The 20011-nt window shown below is 42.1% G+C and overlaps 2 protein-coding genes across 2 annotated transcripts in view; both read right to left on the reverse strand.

Annotated features, from left to right (window-relative positions):
• Nucleotides 1–20011, reverse strand: part of fam219b (family with sequence similarity 219 member B) — a 179995-nt gene that overhangs the window by 33987 nt on the left and 125997 nt on the right. The gene's annotated exons all lie outside the window — the stretch shown is intronic.
• LOC140575441 (uncharacterized) lies at nucleotides 1291–19560 on the reverse strand. The gene is made up of 5 exons (XM_072695767.1): nucleotides 19368–19560; nucleotides 11832–12859; nucleotides 5712–5883; nucleotides 4446–4612; nucleotides 1291–3842 (listed from the first exon to the last, which is right to left on the reverse strand). Exons 1-5 carry the CDS (start codon nucleotides 19384–19386, stop codon nucleotides 3693–3695), a joined length of 1536 nt encoding a protein of 511 aa, XP_072551868.1. The 5' UTR covers nucleotides 19387–19560; the 3' UTR covers nucleotides 1291–3692.

Here is a 20011-nt window from a genome sequence, read left to right on the forward strand (position 1 = left end):
CCCTCCCAAAATTCATCTGAATTTTATAACTTCACCTAAAAATCAAGCTGCATCTTCTATTTTGTTGAGCTAATGGCTAAAATGCTAATGGCTAAGGACAGCACAGCGAAACGCTCATATCTAGCGGTGAGTTGGCAATACTTTGGTAACATCAGGACGAACTGTTGCCTTTTTGATTCGGTTACAGAGACCTTCATCACTACACTGTCTTCTAAGATAGTGGACAGTAAGGCATCAGGTCAGCTAGCTACCTCCACTTTCAGACACAGCCCATATCACATCGTCAAAACAAAAAAAAAAGAATTTATAGTATGTTAATGATTATGTTCCAAGGTGAAGTGTAGCTAGAGTGGGCTGGGCCAGGCCAAAGTGCAGTTTTCTACACTATATGGCCAAAAGTTTGAGGACATCTGCGTATCTAATGTTTCTTCTGCAATATTTGTTCATTTATACTGCAGTAACACCCTCTACTCTTCCAGGAAGGCTTCCCACTAGATGGTGAAGCATTGCTGTAAGATTGATTGATTGTGTTCAGCCTCAGCAGCATCAGTGAGGTCAGGGGCTGATGTTGGATGAGTAGTTCTGAATCACAAATGCTACTCCAACTCATCCCAAATGTACTGGACAGAGGTCCATCACTCCCAATGCTGCAGAGCTTAATACTTAATACTGTATATGGTGGCCTTCAAGTCATCCCAAAGATACTGGATAAAGGTCCATCACTCCAGAAAATGCAGCTCCACATGCTGGAGAGCTTAATACTCAGAACATGGTGGCATTCGGTTGCTGTACATTCAATGTGTCCTATTCAATTGGCGATGCTTTGCTGCAGAGATTATACAAGCTGTGCATGCATTTGAAGTGAGTCTACCTAGCTGAAGTCACTAATGAAGATAAATGTGATATCAGTGGGGCAGCAGTGGCACCACAATCATGGAATTGCCCTGGCATGTATGTTGAATGTTGGTGGTCGAGATTTATTATGAGGAGGATTTATTAACCCATCCATGTCTAGTGGGCAGTGTTCCAGGGTCTCTCTGCTTTGGAAATTGTTAATTAGCACTATCAGAGAGGTCAGCGAGTCCAGCCATCCGTAGAGCAACAAAGCTGACTGTTTCTTCTAGCAATTAAAGTTCCATTCACTAAAAGCAACGCAACACATAAGAGGTCAAAGCAGAGTACGCGATGAGTCACCGGCATGCCTAACCTGACATCTTTAATCTTAATAAGTCTGTTAAGCTGTGAGACGAATTGAATTGAATTACAAACTCATTACACATGATTTCCTCTTCCAGCTGACTTCGTCCTTGAGGTTTAAAAATAACCTTGTTTTGCTGCGTTCACTCTGCTTTTGAATAAATCTGGAGGAGACAGTTGTGTTGCTGTGGTGGCTGATTATAAATGACATATAAGCATCCTCATGCATAAAATCAGGATGTTCTAGTAATGCTGTGTCCTCTGGGCAATCTCTTCCATCTGCATAGCAATTCATTATGGAGGATGACTGTGTCCTCATCAATATCAAAGCAACACTCTGCAAATCCGATTATGGTGCCTCCAAAATTTGCTTATTGGGAGAAAAGATCAGAAAAGAACTACTATAAGATTTACAGATACTATAGATAATATTTTCATTTCCTTCTTCAGAGCAGAAATATGACACAGACTTCACAATTCCACCAACGCCACAAAAAACAAAGTTTACTTCCAGAGTCATGCATGCAGTGTGGTTACAGATGCCCAAGTTCATCAGCCTGAGAAATGCACACAATCAATAGCTGCATTTCAAAGCAATGATTTGGCCAAAAATATACAAATATATACAATGTACCCCTGTATGATATAGTGTCATCTATAATAACGGACTCTTTTCTATAATAATGGACAATAATGGTGTCCTGGTAACACTTCCCTTGAACCCTTCTATATATCACTGACATAACCATGCCATAAAGGTATCATGACCATGTAATAACCAGTGATATAAGGGTCATATTAACATTTTTGTTCATGCATTCATTTCTAGGAATCCAAATATGATCATAAGCAAGTTAATGAGAGCTTTCGACCGCTAATGTCTGTAGGCTAGGTTCACACAGCAGGGAAAGTGTCACAAATCAGATTTTCTCACTAAATCTTACGTTTTTTTGGACTGTTTATCTTTTTAATGTGACCAATGTCTGACATTCGTCTGAACAGTTTACATCTGAACAGTTCCCGCTACATTCATATGAACAGTGCCAATGAGCAATGCTTCCCCTGTGGTTTCAGGTTTGCCAGCGTAATCCCAGGTTCACCAACTTATTGTCTTGTAATCAGGAATGTTTTAGTGGTTAAAATTGTTAAAAATACACTGTTAAAAATTTCCTTGAGGAAATCCTTTAAATTTTAAACAGTGGAGGGATACTTTGATGAACCTTCAAGGAACCTTTTTCTTCTAAAAACCTTGGAACTCCGGAAGGTTCCTCAAAGCACCTTGTGAGGATCCTCCATGGTTTCAAATTAAAGAACCTCCAAAAGTTCCTCAAGGAATTTATGCTTCTAACAGTGTGATTTGCACACTACACGACTGATCAGCGACATGGGATCACAAGTTACAAGATCTTTCAGCAGAAGGCCTCTGCAGAAGGTCTCTGCTTTTCAGAAACACATTTTGCCATGGAAACACAAATGAGAACCGATGCGATGTAATGCACAAGATACGTTTTTTGGCTTCTAAAATGAATGTCCGTAAGCTGAATGAATGAATGTTTCCATCAATGTTTGAATGTTTCCATCAGCTGATAGATGGAAGATTAAGATGGTTTTACACGTTCTCACTGCATGGTGCTAAATCAGTCTTCCTTACTATAACAAAGTGCAGTGAACAAGTAACTACATCTGTCTTTGAAGTGGTTTTGACAGCTCTCTGTCAGCTGTACATGGCTGTAGTTGAGAGATGCCAGGCGGACAGGGGCAGCGGCCTATATAAAAATAGCTAAAGTGCATTTTCAAAATTTATGTGAAAAAAAAAAAACAGACAGAAAGTTAATTTAAGAACACAATCCCAGGGTCATTTTTCATAATCACACTTTTTAAGTTTATAGTGCCTGGACCCCTTAAAATCGCCACCACATTTATACAATCCTAGAATCACCACTTCTCCAAGTTCCACTGATGCAAAACTTACAAATAAAATGTTAAAAGGGGTAATAAATTATATTCCCAAAAAAAAATAATGATAAAACTGACCAAATCATTACTTTAAAACTTTCTGATTAGATACAACTGTTGACAGTTCAGCTGAAGCTGAATGTCTTACAACACCAACTAAACCAAGAATGACACATTACTGACGGATCTAAGACCAAGAAAACAACACAAGGACATGCACATACAGACAGCTGTCATATTCACCAGTCTTTTCATGTCTAATAAATTTGAACATTCTTTCAGTACACTGCCCACAAAGCTATTTTGGCACTCCATTGAGAGAATCTGGAAAAATATCTGGAACTATTCATATTAATAAATACAGTACTTACAATTCATGTACAGACACTCAGATGAAAACCAGCCTTTTGGACCATTTGGCCAACTGTTTCTCTCCACAGTCCTATTCACTACTCACAGCCCCAATCAGAGACCATGGCAGTGGTTAATGCTTCAAAACCCCCATTGTTTAGGGACATGTCCATCGGTAAGACTCAGTCCTACAGTGAATCTGGTTGGAGTGTGTGCCAGCGTGCGGTCTCCACCTGCCCTCGATCGCACATCTCTTTCCAGTGCTGCTGTCCTGCCTCCGGACCCTCGCAACCAATCAGAACGCGGCCCAAGGCACTGCTTTTTGTGTACAGCCTTCCCTGTGGAGAAAGAGCAGTGAACTAAATGAAGCTTGAACCTTTAACTATTTTCCTTCCAGTTAATTTCAACATTGGAATAAGTAATTTACATATATCCTGAACATATGTATATATCCTGAACAAAAAAACTGTCACTTTGCATGTTCAATGTGGTAGTAAATTCAGGCTCCTGCAGCCTGCGGGGTGTGTGAGGGGATTCATGATTGAGAAGAGGTGGAACAGTGCAGTGAGTGTCCCGTTGGATGTGTTGCAAATGGGTGGCAAATCAGATGTTAATGATTGGCCAAAGGGAGTGACTGCATTTGGGCATGCCAGAGACCACAGTGTGAAGGAAGTAGCTGAATTTGCAGGTGTATGGAAGCTTACGGTCATACGGGTCTACCAGCAGTGGCAGAAATCCCAGCCTACAGGAAATTCTCATCAGATTTGTGTCCGAAAGGAGAAACTGACGGACAGGAACTTCCTTCACATTCACAAACCGTGAAACCCTCCTGTGGTCCCTGTCCGTCAGTTTTAGCCACAATTCTGACAACATATAAATATATAAAGCTCATGAAAAGTGTATGTAGGTTTACAAAAATGTAAACACTAAGACCTCTCTACCTGCATGACGATGAACTCGAAGACCAACGGAAGTCTGACGATTTCACCAGCTGGTAAATCGAACAGGAATGGTGCATTCCAAACCGCGTTGGAGCCACTTGCCCCCTTCGTCTCCTTAGTGCTGATCACTTTCCCACCCTGCCGCAAGTTGATGACAACATAGTGATCTGCAGGGACAGAATACAAGCAGGTGTTAAACGTCGGTGAGCAATGGGCAATTGTGGTTCATTCATTACAACAGAAAAGGTGGGTCAGTCCAAAGATGCTGGGCTATCTGCAGCCTGTTTGCCATGTTTACTTGCCCTCAAGTAACCACTTGGTCCAAAAGGAAAATCGTCGGAACAACCATCCTGCTTATCTCAGAATAGTAGAGGATGTCGTAGAGGCATGTCTACTAGTCAAAGAAAATCTCTCGCCAAGAGGTACACTACCCAAACGTAGCCTCTAAGAGCCTTTTTATAGCAACAGAGGAAGCACTTTTACGCCCTCTTGTGGCAAGGCCCAGTGTCTAATCAGCCCACACCTGTTATCATTTACATATTTTAATGTGTTATTTCATTTATTTTTATTTGTTTGTCAGTGAGTGAGCAGATCATATAAAAAGAGTGACAATAGAGAAGTTAATGAAATAATATATATATAATGATATAATACTTAAACGAATATAATAATTTAATTAATTTCATTATTAGATCTAAACAAAATAGCACAATAGAACACAAGACTACGTCAGATGAAGCTCATGCTGTGTTGTCATGAGGCATTTTTGTCTGCCTTAGAAGACCAACAGAAATGGTGCTAAGCGATGCTATCCCTGAATGGCTACGATTGACTGAAACTAGCCTAAGGTAAACATTTTTAAAAAAATGTGTCAAACCCCTCTAAATATTTCTCTAAATAGTCTCTCTAGATGATAAATAGTACATAATCATATTGACTCTTCTGGCTGTCTGTGCAATGTAATAATACCTGCAATTCTTCCCCTTCTGTCGCTGTATGCACGTCGGTGCTTAGGTTGCCAGATTCAACACCAGAATCAATACTGACCCATAAAACAATTCGTAATGAAATCAGAGAGTTACTGGATGGGCAGTGTTAGACAAGAGCCAATGATGTCAGCTTCAGGTCAAGTTCTAGTTAGTGATGTCATCAACACTGGGCCTGTGGCTCCAGGAAGGTGAAGCACAAGTTTAAGAGTCAGGCTGGTGATAAGGCAGAAGAGGCTCTGAATGAATAAAGGGGGATAGGGTCGGCTTGTGAACGTACCTGCGGCTCCAGGCATTCTGGTTAGCTTGGCCAGGTTCTCAGCCTTGCGCACCATCACTTTGATGCGATGGGCCTGGGTCTGGTACTGAAGCAGGACAAAGAGCTGCCCCAAGGGTCTTGGGGGATATACTGATGCCTTCAGACTGCCCAACGACTCCTGAGTGCTCTGACTCTGAAAACAAACACCAATACAAGGCAATGAAACAGCTGCTCAGCTTCTTATGTTCCGAAGAAAACATTACTGAGTCTTTAAAAGAAGCATTATAACCATTTTATTCAGCCTAAACTGGAAATGATGATTTCTAAACAAAAGAAAAGAAAAAAACAGGCTATCCTAGTCTAGAATCATCAAGGGCATTTCATCAATGGGGAGTTTGGGACTAAATGATCTTCACTTTATTGTGAAAAAGGTTCTGTGGCAGAAAATGACCTCTATTATGTTCCATGAACCATTTCATGAGACCCTGCCTGGTAAAGGACCCGAGCCTTGCCATCAGAGCCTTAAGCTGTAGACCATAGATTCACTAATGTTTAAATGTGAAGAGCCCAGGACTTCATGAACATGGCTTGTGACTGACGGCGTGATAGGGATGCTGGACGAGGCCGGAAGCAGGCATGCTAGCAATGCTTGTGCTGCGATAGTGATAAAAATACTGCGGTAGAACTAACACCTTGTAGTGATGCTAATACTGTGATAGTGATGCTTACGCCGCGGTAGCGATGCTGGGTGAGGCTTACGGTTGACGCAGTACTGATGCTAATGCCACGTAGCGATGCTAATGGCGCAACAGATTTGCTAACACTGATTTAACGATGCTAGGCGAGGCCGGCGGGCACCACGGTAGCTTTGCAAATACCATGATGGTGAAGTTAACACCTCGTAGCAATGCTAATGCTGAAATAGCAATGCTAATGCCTTGCTAGTGATGATAATGCTGCAATAACGAATATAATGTGTCGATACCGATGCTAATGGTTAATGCATGTAGCAATGCTGGGCAAGGCTTAGGGTCGCCATGGTAGTGGTCCTGGACATGGCTGCTGGCTGATGCAGTAGCAGTGCTATCGCTGTCATAGCGATGATAAAGCTGTGATAGCACCATAGTTTAACGCCACAGTCTTCACACCACTTAACACCACCCTTAACAACAAGCAAGGAGCAAGCAAGGAGACCCAACCTCAGCTTACCTAAGATTACATCTCTATATTTGTTAGCTTTGTAGCAAAATGTCATCCTCAGACCATCTTTTCTAGGTGAGGCACAACCAGACACAAGCTTCTGGCAGCATCTCTGAGAAATCTTAGCACATTCCTCATGGGCAGCTGCCCCCAGTTCACTAATGTTCTTGGGTTTGCCGCTCCAACCGCCTTCTTCAAATCCCGCCAAAGTTTTTCTATGCGGTTCAAGTCAGGCAACTGTGATCAGCACTCCAGAATCTTTTTCTACTGTATTGTTTCTTCTCTCAGTGGCGTGGCCAAATCCAACCTCCACATGAGCCAGCTTTCACCAGTGGGACAGATTTTGGGCAGCTCTGGTATCTGGCATTTGTATGTGCTGTGGTCATGTCATCACAAGGTCAAATTACACAGTTTTTAAAGGCCGTTCAGCTGAGCTTTCTGCCTTTCCGTTGCTCAACAGACTTTAACACTCCAGCCGAATCTTCACTGCATGCTTTGTTTATGTCGTGACAGATGTGTTTTGATGTGGGACGGTCAGTGGGCAGTCTGTTGGACAACGATTTCACGCCTCTCTGACTTTGGCCATTATAACTCACTAGGCGGTCTAAGCTTATCTAACACCAACATATAATCACAAGTCGCGCTCTGTGCACACACACACACACACACACACACACGCCTACTGAAGATTATGTCACCCCAGCAGTTGCTGTATCAGTGTGCACCTTTAAAGCTTGAATCAGCAACTTCGTGCAATTCCCCTGCCAACACTGGATCACTTAACATGAGGGAAAATCTCAGATTTTTGTCTGCTCCTGAATTCTCTGCTCTGTGAAGTAATAATGAATTAATTCCCCCTACAGCGAGCAGTGGATCTGCGCTTTGTACTTAGAGTACGTGAGAAAATCTGATCTGGCACAACTTCACTAATGATGTAATAATAATTCATATTTACTTCATTTGTAAGTACTTAGTACTTAGTAGGTACTAAATAAGTAGGTACTGAATAATTACTACTTGATCATTTGCAGGTACTGCGTATTTAGTAGGTACTAAATGAGTAAGTACTGAATAATTACTACTTAATCATTTGCAGATACTAAGTCATTAGTGGGTAGAAAACTAGTAGTTACTGAATAATTACTACATAATCATTTGCAGATACTGAGTATTTAGTAGGTACTAAATGAGTAAGTACTGAATAATTACTACTTATCATTTGCAGATACTGAGTATTTAGTAGGTACTAAATGAGTAGGGACTGAATAATTACTACTTAATCATTTGTCATTACTTAATCAAGTCATTACTAGGTAGAAAATGAGTAGTTACTGATTAATTACTACTTGCTCATTTGTAGGTACTGAGAAATTAGTAGGTAATTTTAATAGGTACTGAATAATTACTATTTATTAAATTATTAATAGTTGCTGAACAATTACTACATAATGTGTTGATACTGAGTAATTAGTAGATACTAAATTAGTAGGGACTGGATAATTCTCTTATTGAATAATTAGTAGGTACTAAATAATTGCTACTTAATATTTTATAGGTATGGAGCAATTTACACTTAGTAATTACTATTTATTGAATAATTAGTAGGTACTAAATAATAAGTGATAATTCAAATTTTAAAATAAGGCTGGGGTTGAAGGGGTTAAAAGAGTGAGGACGGTGTGGTTTTCATGATAAGCACCCTTTAACGTCCCTTCAATGATCCTGTTAAGAGATCCTGTAGAGATTTCGATTTAGTGATAGTGAGCTCAGGGCACAGGAGCTGGACGCTCACTGCTGTGACACACCCTGGAAAAGATCACACTAAGCAACATGACACACAGCCTCGGCCACATCAACACACAGCATCTTCCTTCAGGAGACAGCCAGTCTGTGCAGCCCCAGCCTCATTCATCTTGATCTTGCTTTTTCAGTTCACAACCCTCCCCCTGCCCTCCTCCCCGACCTGTCCCTCTCTCACCTCTCCACCTCCGCTGTGCTTCTCTTTCTGGATATTTTGGTCATACTTGCTCAGATTCAATCTTTCTGATTGGTGTGAATGTGATTAGTGAGGCAGCGAGATCAGGACCATCATTTATAAAATCTACAGACACCTGTTTACATATAAACGAGAGATGCCATATCAGTACCAGAGTTTTGGTTTTAGGCCGAGATCAGCAATAACTGTTAGATCAGATACTGGATCTGATCCAGTCCTGTAAAAACCTATCCTGAAACAGCACACTGTGTGATGTGTTGTTGATCGCTGTGTTTTCCTTTAAGGTTTAAACACAACCCAACACTCCCATTCTGAAACATTTAGACACTGCATGGACAAAAGTATTTGGACACCTGCACATTCATTGTTTCTTCCAAACTCTGAAAAAAAGAGTCTATATTGCTTTTGTTGGAGTACCTGCTACTACTGTTCAGGGAAGAAGGCTTTCAACTATATTTTGGAGCATTGCTATGAGGATTTGATTGCATTTAGTGACAAGAGCTTTGGACCTGATTTCAAGCGTTGATGGTTGAAGTTAGCTCGCACACACGTCACGGAGTGTGAGATACTCTGCTGTTGCTGTCTAGACAGCCTGTATAAAATGTCCTTCCACAGCGACCTCATTTGTAATTTGACTGTCTTTTAGTTTGGACAAAGTGGAAGTTACTATATGAAAATCCCTTGTATTGTCAATCATATATATATATTATGTAATATATATAATATATATTATATAATATTATGATTTAATTAATACTACTAATAATTGTGCTTTTTATTTTTCCAGACCTTCCTTCCTATGTCTTCTTTCCTTCTTTCCTATGTCTTGATCTAATCGAGCAAACAGTGTACAATCGCCTCATAGAACTGCCACCACTGATTCCTTGATCCTGATCACTTAGAGTAGGAAGAGGAGTCATAATCTTTGTGAGCCGGATGCATCAAAGCTGGGTACTCAGTGCTTTCCTCAGAGCGCGTTGGTTGCCTGGTGTTGTTGTATTGACAGCAGTTTGAAAAGAAGTGGTGGCTAGTTGTGCATCCTCCTCATCCCCATCTGCACAACCCCGTTCCCCCTGTATCGGGAGCTATACATGTGATAGGGGAACAGTACTAATGAGTGGGTTGGGTTACTGGTTGTCAAAAATTTGGGGAAAAAATTATATAATAATAATAATAGATAATAAACAAATTAATAATCTTAAAAGTGTCTATCAAATTTGATAATTAGGCTAAATGGGATTATTTAGCAAATTTCCTTTATTAGCTATAAAGCAATGCAGGAAACATTGAGCAATAATGTTAGAATGTGAGTGTCGCCACAGATCTGAGTTACATTAAGGCCAAAAAACTGATTTGCTCCACTTGTAATGTGAACATAGCTTTATTTTTTCACACTCTCTTTTTCCTCTCCTTCTTTGACAGGTTCTCTGTGATGCCCTCTGGCACCGTTTCCCTCCTCGGCAGAGGACAAAGCGTGGGCGGCCCGCCAGGCAAATGCCCCACTTGTCTACAGTCCAGTCACTCAGCGCTAAGCCCTATCACCATCTCACAGCGGAGTGGAAAATACAGTGCACACAAAAACGCGGCCCTGCACTGATTACAAAGGCACATTCTCACAGAGATAGCGCCAACCTGATAGCGCTTATTACAGAGGCAGAGGGCCGTGTTTTCCATCCACATGTGTCATGTGGCTTGGGCAGGTATGGTCCACTGTATTTCTGACCTCACAGGTAGAAAGCTTTTTGATGGGGTTGGTGAAACATGGTCAAACAAGCACGAAGCAGCTCTGATACGTGGTGCTGCTGAATCGAGGCTGTTTCAGGCTGCAGGGATGCAGATTTTAGCCTTGGAGCCAAACTTAGCCATAACATTCAGCCATAACATTAACTCCACCTACTTGTTTCGACGCTCATTGTCCATTTTATCAACTCCATTTATCATATAGGAACACTTTGTAGTTCTATAATTCCAGACTGTAGTCCATCTGTTTCTCTGCATACTCTGTTCTTCAATGGTCAAGACCCCACAAGACCACCGCAGGCAGTATTTGGGTAGTGGGTCATTCTCAGCTCTCTCAGTGACACTGTAGTGTGTGTTGCACTGGTATGAGTGGATCAGATGCAGCAGTGCTGCTGGAGTGTTTAAACACCTCAGTGTCACTGCTGGACTGAGTCCACCAACCAGAAATATTCTGCGAACAGCATCCTGTAGGCAGCATCCTGTGACCACTGATGAAGGACCAGAGGATGACCAACATAAACCGTGCAGCAACAGATCAGCTTCTGTCTCTGACTTTACAATTACAAGGTGGACCAAGTAGGTAGGACTGTCTATATGTGTGGACAGTGAGTGGACTGATCAAAACATCAGTAATAACTGCTGTACAATGAGCAAATCTGCACATTCTGTTCCACACAGTGATCAGATTTCAGTCTGACTGACCGGAGACGTATTTGGCTATCGAGTGTAAAACACATGTGGCTAAAATTTTAACAGGATAACAGGCTATATTGTTTAAAAATGTGCTGCTCTACATTCAACTAAACCGATGTAATAATGCCCTCTGAAAAAATTTAGTTAGTCTGTGTTCTCAAAGTAAAGTGAAGATATCCATAATAATAATAATAATAATAATAATAATAATAATAATAATTCCTCAGAAAAGCATATTTTTTCTAATTTTACACCATTTTCCACCCAATTTGGAAGGCCAATTACCCAATTACCAACATCACACTAGGAATCATGTGGGGAGGAAGTGCCATCAACCCACCCCTGAGAGAGCAAAACCAGTTGTGCACTCCCAGACTCCGGCTGCTGATAGCAAGCAGCATGATCTGGGATTTAAAACCAGCGATCTCCGGATTATAGTGGCAGCACCTTAGTCCACTAGACCACACTAGATAACCCTAGTCCACTAGACCATTTCAGAAATACAGTGCTACCTTTTTGAGCCTCCTCCTTGCTGGATTTAACTGAAGGTTGTACATGACGGCAGTATCCTGTTCCCAGTCCATCTCGGCACAGGTCAGCTCCAGCTCCCCCAGTGGCGTCTCCCGGAGGCCAGAAAAATCTTTGCCGAAAGCGACCAGCCTCAGAGTGCAGGTCTTGAGCTCCTCCAGAGTTCCAACCTGCAGGGTGAGGACCTGGGCCTGGGGCTCTGGACTCAGACTGTGCCTCCGTGCTGGCACCCCCTGCAGGGGAGCAGAGCAGAGAGGGGGCAAACTGGCCCGGACTGTAGCCCCGCTTACCCTCCTGGAAGCTCTGAACAGCCCCAGGACTGTGACCGTAAGAGTGCCCTCTACTGAAGAGAAGAGCAAGGTGAAGTGCAGGGATGGCGGCTGCTTGCTGGAAATGGAACTGCGCCTGGAGCTGGAGCTGTATTGAGGTGACGACGGTCCCCACTGTGGGCTGGAACCATACTGGGGTAAAGACAGTGCTCCCTGTTGGTCACCACTGGTCAGCTTGCTGCTTTCTGTACACAAGAAGTTGTCGCCGGCCACTGTGGAGCGGCGGTCCAAGGCGCGTCGAGTTTTGGCCACCAGACCGAGTTTGGGAATGCTAGGGAGGGAGGCCCGACCACGGACGGCTAGTTTGGAGGGCGAGGAAGGCACAACCGGGGAACTGAGGCGGCGCAGGGGGAAGCTAGACTTCTGAGGCCCTTTGGGATCTGCTGGGACACGGGAGAGAGTATTCAGGTCGTCCTCAGAGGGCGTGGAACTGCTGTCCTGAGGTGGATAGTCCAACACATCACCCTCCAGCTCCTCATACTGCTGTTTGATGGGCAGGACATTAATGGATGGGGAGGGACTTAGAGTCACAGTCACATGATCCAGAGCAGAGGGGAGAGAAAGCCCTGCCTCTTTGTCGTTAGAAGAGTGGGACTTCCTGCGGCGCCAGCAAATGATGCAGCCCAGCACAAGGCAGAAGCAGAAGATGGCTAGGCCAACCGCCAGCAGGATCTGGAGATGAACTGAGGTAAAGGAAGACACAGAAATGACAAAATATTCAGCAAACTTAGCATTGGAAAGTAACCTGCAGTTTAGCATATCGTCACTGCCAGACAAAAAACATGAATTCACAAAAGTGTAATTTTACAGGAGATTTTTGAATGTTTTTAAGTCAGTAAATGTAGGAGATCTGATTCTAATGCATGCTGGACCATTTCTGTTGGTCGTCTCAACATGCTACATTATTTTGAAAAGTGAAAAATGTAAAACTAACAAGCCTGATTTGTGTAAAGCATTGTTTTATTTATTTAAAAATATATATTAAAGCAGCAGTATGCGAGAAGTGGCATTTCTTGCTCCTGGGCTCCCCCTACTTTCAGGAGGTGTAAATCACTGACCAGTAATTCAACAAAACTTTCTGGGTCCCAGTTGGGCCACCCATCCAGGCCCCACATTGGCATGTTATCTGTGTTAATACACATTTACATGCACTCACAAAATCCACTCATAATCTTCAGTTATCTGATTATTCAAGTGGTCATATGTAAACAGCATACTCTGATTTCTGAGATCAGATTAAGGCCTAGAACTCCTTATTTTAAAAAAGTGAAAAATGTAAAACTAACAAACCTGAATTGTGTACAGCGTTATCTTACTGCTAAAATTCAAACAGTCATAAGGACTTAAGATCTTTAAAAAAATAATAATATATATATAATTATAGAATAATAGAATTCATGCTGTAAGCCACCTTACTTTACACATGCATTTCTGGACAAGCTGAGAGATACAGCAGCATCACTGAAAGTGAAAGAAGCATGTGGACTGAGCTGTTTGTTATTTCAAAGCTAAAATACTACATAATGTTCCTTTAAAGGATTCAGATCCTTTAAAAAATAAACACGTATTGGAAGATCTGGATCAATACTTCAGTAACTTAATGAGAACATTGCTGGCTGGCCAGCCCCAAACTCAATCTTTAATGAAATTCCCAGAGCCAACCCTGAACTCGAACTTTGCGGGCAGTTAGTTTGTTAGAGTTATTCCCCGCTAGAGTAATGAGTTGTCCGAATGAGGTGAGGAATGCTAATGATTCCTCCAACAGCGATGACTAAAGAGGATCCAGAGCCAGCATCGCCTCCGCACTCCTCGCCTGCTTACAGCTTGTTTAGCTCTGCAGATTTTTCTCCTTCCTTACACTCCACACATCGCTCATTATCTGATTACAGGCAACAGGAAATGTCCCTCAGTCCTAATCACAGCTAACTGCAGCAAGATGGGGACGGAGCCGGTGCAGGCAAGACTTTGATCTAAACCAGAGCATCCATGTGACCTCCACAGGATCCGGACTGTTTCTCTCCTGCTAACAGACCAGTCTGACCAGGACATGATCTCTTCTGCATACTGGGGAATAAAGCACTGACACTGGCAGCTTCAATGAGAAGCATTACACTGGGGAATCATTAGTCTACCTATAGTTAGGGGGGCTTATAGAGCTATTGTGTTTGCAATTTACAATTTTTTGAATTTTTGAATTGTAGTATTTTTATCATTTGTTTTAATATGACCATTTTTAAGCGTTTTCTTATTAAATAAGTCTGCTGTGATTGGCTGTCATGCCTTGTGCTGAAATACTCTTTATAATTTCAGTGGAAACAGGTGGAGCTAAGCACTGTATATATATATATATATATATATATATATATATATATATATATATATACACACACACACACACAACATGCTCCTGTGGGGCTCACATGGGTCCCATCTAGGCCTGATGTGCTGTGTAAAAATCAGAGGTGCCCCATTTTTTCAGGACCCGGGCATCCAAGTGTGGGGCCAACATGGAATCCATGGACAAAGCTTTCTGGGCCCCACTTTGGCACATTATCTGTGTAAATAAACAGTTTTTTTGTGAGTGTATTTACATGCAATCAAAAATCAGCACATAATCTTCAGTTATCCGATTATTCAAGTGGCCATATGTAAACATGCTCTGATTTTTTGATTGGATTAAGGCCTAGAAATCCAATTAAGAAATCTGGATTTTGGCTCATTAATCAGATTTGTCGGTACATGTTTACGCTTACTCAGATTTCCTTTGATGTTCTCAGTCTATGCATGCACTTAAACGCAGAAGGTCCGGGTCTATATGTGCAAGTTTACGTCACATGCTACTGTGATAACATTGGCTGGTTGCAAAGCACAAATCCGATTATTGCCTGACTCACATTAAAACACAGAGTTTCCTTTGATCTGATCACCCAAGTGCATGTAAACGCCATGTAATAACTAAACTTTGTCTTTCTATCTAAATATGCATATACACAGATGAGCCAAAACATTATGACCTCTCACAGACACGTATAACAGTCATCTCCTAACAAAACATGTCAAGCTCTGAAATATACCATATGTTAGATTTGTGTTGAATGCTGGAGAAATAGACAAGTGAGGAATGCCTGAGTGACCTGAGTCACAGGGGTCAAATCATTTTGATCAGACAACTGCATCAGAGCATCTCTGAAACTGCAAGGCTTTAAAAAGCGCCTGCTTGTGACACACAAGCGTCAGAACTGGAATTTGGAGCAACCGATCCAATGAGTCTCTTTCTTTTAAAGCTTGTGGATGTCTGGCTATGTGGGATGTGATGGTACCAGGATGCACTGTGAGAAGTAGACAAGCTGGTAGAGAAGTGTGATGCTCTGGCCACTGTTCAGCTGGGAACCTAGATCTGGAGAAGCATAGGCATTTGACATGAGCCACCTATCTAAACATTGTTTCAGGGCAGGTACACCACTGCACATTCTGTTCACATCAGTAAACAGATGAAGAGTGTAAGGTCTTGCTCTGGTCTCCAAAAACCCAAGATCTCAATATGATCAAGTGCCAGGTAGAACATGGCTCCTTTAGAGGTCTTATCCACGGTTTGGTGGGTTGGAGCCTTTTGGTGGAACCCGGAGGGCCAACAGCATATTTGAGGTTACAGGTGGTTATAATGTTTTGGCTCAGCAGGTGTATGCATGCCTGGTTATTTATTGGTAGTTCCTATCTCCTATGTACTGTACACACTGCTACTCTGACCTAAATTAATTTCACCTTAGAGATCTTATCTGCTCATTGGACTAATGTGAACTTATTCTACACATGGCAATCTGTCCTACATGGACATCATCAACACAGTGACCTATGCCGCACCATACATGCAGTGCTCCACCTGATTATATTAGCTCTGTCTGCTGTGGAAGTTTGGAAAATCCTATACTGTGCAGAACAGCAATACTGCAAACCCTGGCAGACACCACACACCACTATAGCAACGTTTTACAGACTGACTCAGCACCAGTGCTGCAACCAGTGGAGCCTCAGACGGTACTAAAGCTCACTGCAGATGTGAAGGCCTGCAATAAAAAAGAGGCTGGCTTTTATATTAAGGTGGAAAATGTTCTGGTTCTGGTCACCTGCCAGGTCTTTGAGAGCTAAAGATAAGCTGAGAGTCAGTGCTAGATAACAATGCAAGTCACGTATTTGGGTCCATGTTGTGGCCTGGTGAATAAACACTGAGATCACAGGGAGAAGCATAGTGGTTACAAAGCTTTACAGTAAAAGCTGTAAAACTTTACAGAATACAGAAAGCTGCAGTGTACAGTGTTTCCAGTATTTAACACCCTGTCACATGATTCCCCAAACACTGTCTCATTTAAATAAACACACTGAAATCTAATCAGTTATCTTACACTTTCTCCAGTGTGACCAATTCCAACATTCTATTCTACAGTACTCAACATACTGACCCCTATGACCCAACACAATGTCTCAAAATAGAAGAAAGAAATAGAGAAATAAAGCCCCAAACAATGTCACATAATACCTAACACATTGTCTCATTATACCCAACACACTGCCTCAAAATACCCAACACACTGTCTCATAATACCCAACACACTGCCTTATTGCACCCACCGCACTTCCCATAATATCCAATACACAGACTAATTATAACCAACACACTGTCCCATAATACCCAACACACTGTCCCATAATACCAACACACTGCCTCATAATATCCAGCACACTGTCTCATAATACCCAACACAGCCTCATGACACCTACCACACTATTCCATAAGACCCAACATACTGCCTCATAATACCCAACACACGGTCTCATAATACCCAACACACGGTCTCATAATACCCAACACACTGCCTCATAATATCCAGCACACTGTCTCATAATATCCAACACAGCCTCTTGACACCCACCACACTATCCCATAAGACCCAACACATTGACTCATAATACCCAACACACTGTCCCATAATACCAACACACTATCCCATAAGACCCACCACATTGACTCATAATACCCAACACATTGACTCATAATACCCAACACACTGTCCCATAATACCCAACACACTCTCATAATACCAACACACTGTCCCATAATACCTAACACACTGTCTCATGACATCCACCACACTGTCCCATAATACCCAACTCACTGCCTCATAATACCCAACATACTGCTTCATGATACCCAACATACTGCTTCATAATACCCAACACACTGCCTTTTAATATCCAACACACTGACTCATAATACCCACCACACTGTCCCATAATACCCAACACACTGCCTCATAATACCTAACACAGCCTCATGACACCCACTACACTATCCTATAAGACCCAACATACTGCCTCATAATACCCAACACACAGTCTCATAATACCCAACACACTGCCTCATAATATCCAGCACACTGTCTCATAATACCAACACAGCCTCTTGACACCCACCACACTATCCCATAAGACCCAACACATTGACTCATAATACCCAACACATTGACTCATAATACCCAACACACTGCCTCATAATACCCAACACACTGTCCCATAATACCCAACACACTGCCTCATAACACCCAACACACTCTCATAATACCCAACACACTGCCTCATAATACCTAACACACTGTCTCATGACATCCACCACACTGTCCCATAATACCCAACTCACTGCCTCATAATACCCAACATACTGCTTCATAATACCCAACACACTGCCTTTTAATATCCAACACACTGACTCATAATACCCACCACACTGTCCCATAATACCCAACACACTGCCTCATAATACCTAACACACTCTCCCATAATACTCAACACACTGTCCCATAATACATAACACACTGACTCATAATACCAACACACTGCATTTTAATACCCAACATACTGCTTCATAATACCCAACACACTCTCATAATACCCAACACACTGCCTTTTAATACCCAACACACTGTCCCATAATACATAACACACTGTCCCATAATACCCACCACACTGTCCCATAATACCTAACACACTCTCCTATAATACCTAACACACTCTCCTATAATACCCAACACACTCTCCTATAATACCTAACACACTCTCCCATAATACCCACCACACTGTCCCATAATACCTAACACACTCTTCTATAATACCCAACACACTCTTCTATAATACCCACCACACTGTCCCATAATACCTAACACACTGTCCCATAATACCCACCACACTGTCCCATAATACCTAACACACTCTCCTATAATACCTAACACACTCTCCTATAATACCCAACACACTATTCTATAATACCCAACACACTCTCCTATAATACCTAACACACTCTCCCATAATACCCACCACACTGTCCCATAATACCTAACACACTCTTCTATAATACCCAACACACTCTTCTATAATACCCAACACACTCTTCTATAATACCCACCACACTGTCCCATAATACCTAACACACTGTCCCATAACACCCACCACACTGTCCCATAATACCTAACACACTCTCCTATAATACCCAACACACTCTTCTATAATACCCAACACACTCTTCTATAATACCCACCACACTGTCCCATAATACCTAACACACTGTTCCATAATACCCAACACATTGACTCATAATACCCACCACACTGTCCCATAATACCTAACACACTCTCCTATAATACCTAACACACTCTCCTATAATACCCAACACACTCTTCTATAATACCTAACACACTCTCCCATAATACCTAACACACTCTCCCATAATACCCACCACACTGTCCCATAATACCTAACACACTCTTCTATAATACCCAACACACTCTTCTATAATACCCAACACACTGTCCCATAATACCCACCACACTGTCCCATAATACCTAACACACTCTCCCATAATACCCAACACACTGTCCCATAATACCTAACACACTCTCCCATAATACCCACCACACTGTCCCATAATACCTAACACACTCTCCCATAATACCCACCACACTGTCCCATAATACCTAACACACTCTCCTATAATACCCACCACACTGCCGTAAGTAACAGGTGTGTGGAAACACAATAACTGAAAGGTGATCAGAAAATGATCATTACTTCAGACACAGATTAATAAATGAATGTATGTGAAAATATAATAAACAGTAACTCATCAGCACTGCAGCTCTTTACCTTCCAGATGGATCCTCATGGTTTTCGCCCCTCTCTCTCTTTCTTGTGTTCTGGTGTCTGTTGACGGGACCCCCTTCACTGCCTGCCCCTTTACTGCACTCCCTCACTATCAGCCCGTACAGCCCCTGTAACGCCCCTCTGGGCAGCGCGTGCTCTGCGTGACCACGTCTCCTGTTCATGCACCGGCTCGGAAACCGACTGACCGCGAGACACGCGCACGAGGGAGAGAAATAAAACCATGCAAACGAACCGGCCAATGGCAGCGTTCCGCAGATGCTACGTCATTTACGCGCGATTTCAGAGTAGCGGCTGGGATTCGCTGCCAGTGTTGACCAGTGGAGATTAAAAATTAATAAGTAGGAGGTTTAATAAGGAGGTTTAATAAGTCTCATAACCCTTCTATCAATGTTTTACTAATCCTCTTCATCATTATTTACACTTTTATCTCATTCATAATTTCCTAATTTGACCAAATGCTTGTTTATTTAAGGTTAATAAATTATTAATTATTAATCATTATTTTTTAATGAATTACAAATCATCAGCTTGTTGCATTTCTACCTAACCTGGTATGATCTCTGATTAACCCTTTAAATGGTCTGCCAGAGGGTCAACATTTGGCTTACACACCCCTGTTACCTCAT

The sequence above is a fragment of the Salminus brasiliensis genome, chromosome 13 (genome assembly GCF_030463535.1).
Source record: "Salminus brasiliensis chromosome 13, fSalBra1.hap2, whole genome shotgun sequence".
Lineage (NCBI taxonomy): Eukaryota > Metazoa > Chordata > Actinopteri > Characiformes > Bryconidae > Salminus > Salminus brasiliensis.

What these genes read in the sequence shown, in the direction of transcription:
- LOC140575441 (XM_072695767.1), bottom strand. An exon ending in CAAGGAGGAGGCTCAAAAAG is followed by an intron (nt 5,884 to 11,831) that starts GTAGCACTGTAT and finishes GTTTGTTTTCAG; the next exon opens with AGTCAGAGCACTCAGGAGTC. An exon ending in CAGAATGCCTGGAGCCGCAG is followed by an intron (nt 4,613 to 5,711) that starts GTACGTTCACAA and finishes CTGTCCCTGCAG; the next exon opens with ATCACTATGTTGTCATCAAC.